General features: G+C 50.9%; 1 protein-coding gene across 1 annotated transcript; it reads left to right on the forward strand.

Moving 5' to 3' along the window:
• Nucleotides 1-1,053: 1,053 nt before the first annotated feature.
• Nucleotides 1,054-2,457, forward strand: pou4f1 (POU class 4 homeobox 1). Its single transcript, XM_007902571.2, has 2 exons — nt 1,054-1,176; nt 1,468-2,457. The coding sequence occupies exons 1-2, from the start codon at nt 1,054-1,056 to the stop codon at nt 2,428-2,430; spliced, it is 1,086 nt and encodes a 361-aa protein (XP_007900762.1). The 3' UTR covers nt 2,431-2,457.
• The last annotated feature ends 488 nt before the right edge of the window (nt 2,458-2,945 follow it).

The following is a 2,945-nucleotide window of genomic DNA, read 5'->3' on the forward strand; positions in this document are numbered from 1 at the left end:
ACTAGAGCGGAGTGTTAATATTTTAATAATATCGGTGTGTGTGTGTGTGTTTGTGTGTGTGTGTGTGTTTGTGTGTGTGTGTGTGTGTGTAGCTGATCCAACCCTCCAAAATGCGAGTACAGTGTCTACAAAAAGAGGTGAACAATTGCTTTGCAAGAAATGTAATTTACGCAGTTCAGCAGTGAAATAGTCCACTACTGTTTGGCATTTCTTTTTGTTTTACCTGATGTTGCAATCGTGTCATTACATGAAGAGTTCACGGGGGGGTTGGATTTGTTTATAATTGGAAGTTTGTATTGTGGGAGTTGTAGTTTCCTCCTCTTCTCTCTCTCTCTCTCTCTGTGTCTCCTTTCTCTCCATCTGCGAGCGCATCAATCAGTGAGACCAGAGAGACAGACGAGCGAGAGGTTGAGGGGAGGGGGAGGGAGAGGAGGGAGGGAGGGAGGGAGGGGAGGAGTGCGCCTGCGTACCTGGGCACCTGCTCGCACAGTTCTCGCCCTGGACCAGGTGCGGCGCTCGCGTTCGGCCTCTCCGGGCTTCACGTCTGTGCGCACGTGCGAGTAGCAAAAGTGTGTGTGGGGGGGCGGGGGAGGGGGGTGGGGGGAGGGGAGGCTTCGGGAACAAGTGTGGGAGGGGGGGGGCACACACACACACACAGATCTCGCGTGAGCGCAGGAGGGATGGGACAAGACTTGGGCGCAGGTGTAAGTGGCTCATCTGTCTGCCCCCAACAGCAATAGAGAGGCAGCATTCAGAGACACACACACACACACACATAGCCGGAGTGTGCAGGCAGACAGCCAGACAGCCAGGCAGGGGCACACCGCAACCGGCCTGTCGCTTCGTATATATATATACATATATATATATACATACATACATATATATATATATCGAAAGAGAAATGCATATATATCAATATATGTATATAGAGTCATAACTTTTTTCTTTTTTTATTTTATATTTTATATTTATATATATATAAAAGAAAAAAAATACTGCCCCAGCATTATTTTCTTTCTCTCTCTCGAATCCATATGTACAGCGTTCAATATGATGTCCATGAACAGCAAGCAGCCAGCCTTCGGCATGCACCATTCCCTACCTGAGCACAAGTACACTTCGCTGCACTCCAGCTCGGAAGCAATAAGGAGAGCCTGTCTGCCAACGCCGCCGGTAAGTCGCGATCTTCTCCCTCCCTCGTCCGCCTTTCCCCGTGTTGTGGTCGTGAGTGAGTAGCGGTGCTCGGCACCTTTTCATAAGCGGGCGGTGGGGGGTTGTAATGTGTGTCGTTGAGCCTTTTTGCAAGATTCTGACTTCAAATCCTTCCAGTGTTAGTGTTGATAAATTGAACGCCGACCTGTTTTTTTTTTGGTGAGTGTGCAGAGCGGTGGAATTGTCCTGTGGAGGGGTAGCTTTGTTGATTTTGTTTTCTTCTCTCCCCTTTCTCCTTGTGTGTGATCGCAGTTGCAGAACAATATCTTCGCCAGTCTGGATGAAACTTTACTCGCCCGCGCCGAGGCTCTGGCGGCCGTGGATATCGCGGTGGCCCAGGGCAAGAGCCACCCGTTCAAGCCGGATGCCACTTATCACACCATGAACACCGTGCCATGCACTTCTACCTCGACAGTGCCGCTCCCGCACCCCTCAGCCCTGTCCTCCCACCACCACCATCACCACCACCACCACCACCAGCCGCACCAAAGTTTGGATCCCGGGGAACTCCTCGATCACATCAACTCGTCCTCCCTGACACTGGCCGGGGCCATGGCCGTAGGACCTGGTTGCCACGACGGCGGCGGCGTTGTCTCCACCTCTTCCCACTCTCACGCAGCGCACATGCACAGCCTGGGTCCCCTCCATCACCACCAAGCCACCATGAACATGACCCCTCACCCCCACGGGCTGGTCGGGCACGGGGGTGTCTCTGGGATCCCCTCGCTCAACGACGTGGATGCAGATCCCCGGGAGCTGGAAGCTTTCGCCGAGAGGTTCAAACAGCGGAGAATCAAACTCGGAGTGACCCAGGCCGACGTGGGCATGGCTTTAGCCAACCTGAAGATCCCCGGGGTGGGCTCCCTCAGCCAGAGCACCATCTGCAGGTTCGAGTCCTTGACTTTGTCGCACAACAACATGATCGCCCTCAAGCCCATCCTCCAAGCCTGGCTGGAGGAGGCGGAGGGAGCTCACAGGGAAAAAATGAATAAGCCCGATATCTTCAACGGCGGCGAGAAGAAAAGGAAAAGAACCTCCATCGCCGCCCCCGAGAAGCGATCCCTGGAAGCGTATTTCGCTGTTCAGCCGAGACCATCGTCGGAGAAGATCGCGGCCATAGCTGAGAAACTGGACCTCAAAAAGAACGTTGTCCGGGTATGGTTTTGCAATCAGAGACAGAAGCAGAAAAGGATGAAATTTTCAGCAAGTCACTAGTTGGAGGAGAAGAAACGGGATCCCTTTGCTCGCAGATACGCAGAGACATTTTTTTTGTCGGGGGGTGGGGTGGGGGTGCGGGGGTGGGTGGGGGTGTGTGTGTTTGGGGGGATCGGGAACAGTTGTGATCCTCAATGACTTCAGACTTAATTCCTGTACTTTTTTTAAAAAAAAAACTGTACAGTGGAGCAAGCAGAGGCTTGAAAAAGGCAGAAACATGTTATGGTGGTAATGCAAAATCATCGGGTTCTGAGGCATCGTGGTGTTTTGTGTTATTTTTCACGTTATTGGTGAAGTATGCAAATCACAGGTAATTCAGATCGCCCAGTTTCTGTGTTGGAAATGTCGAGATGACTGTAAACTGGCCAACCCGGCTTTTATCTTTTTAAGAAAACAAAATCTGAAGGGAAGTTGATTGATGTTCAGTCACTTTAGTATTATTTAAATCCGTCTACCCAGTAATATTTTATTCAAGTTGTCATTTCTTAGCCATTTTTAAAACCATTACCTCGATA

The sequence above is a fragment of the Callorhinchus milii genome, unplaced genomic scaffold, assembly GCF_018977255.1.
Source record: "Callorhinchus milii isolate IMCB2004 unplaced genomic scaffold, IMCB_Cmil_1.0 Scaffold4, whole genome shotgun sequence".
Classification (NCBI taxonomy): Eukaryota; Metazoa; Chordata; class Chondrichthyes; order Chimaeriformes; family Callorhinchidae; genus Callorhinchus; species Callorhinchus milii.

Bases quoted from the DNA above. Each gene is read 5' to 3' on its own strand.
- pou4f1 (XM_007902571.2), top strand. From the start codon at position 1,054: ATGATGTCCATGAACAGCAAGCAGCCAGCCTTCGGCATGCACCATTCC. The intron at 1,177-1,467 runs GTAAGTCGCGAT...GTGTGATCGCAG, and splicing joins CCTGTCTGCCAACGCCGCCG to TTGCAGAACAATATCTTCGC.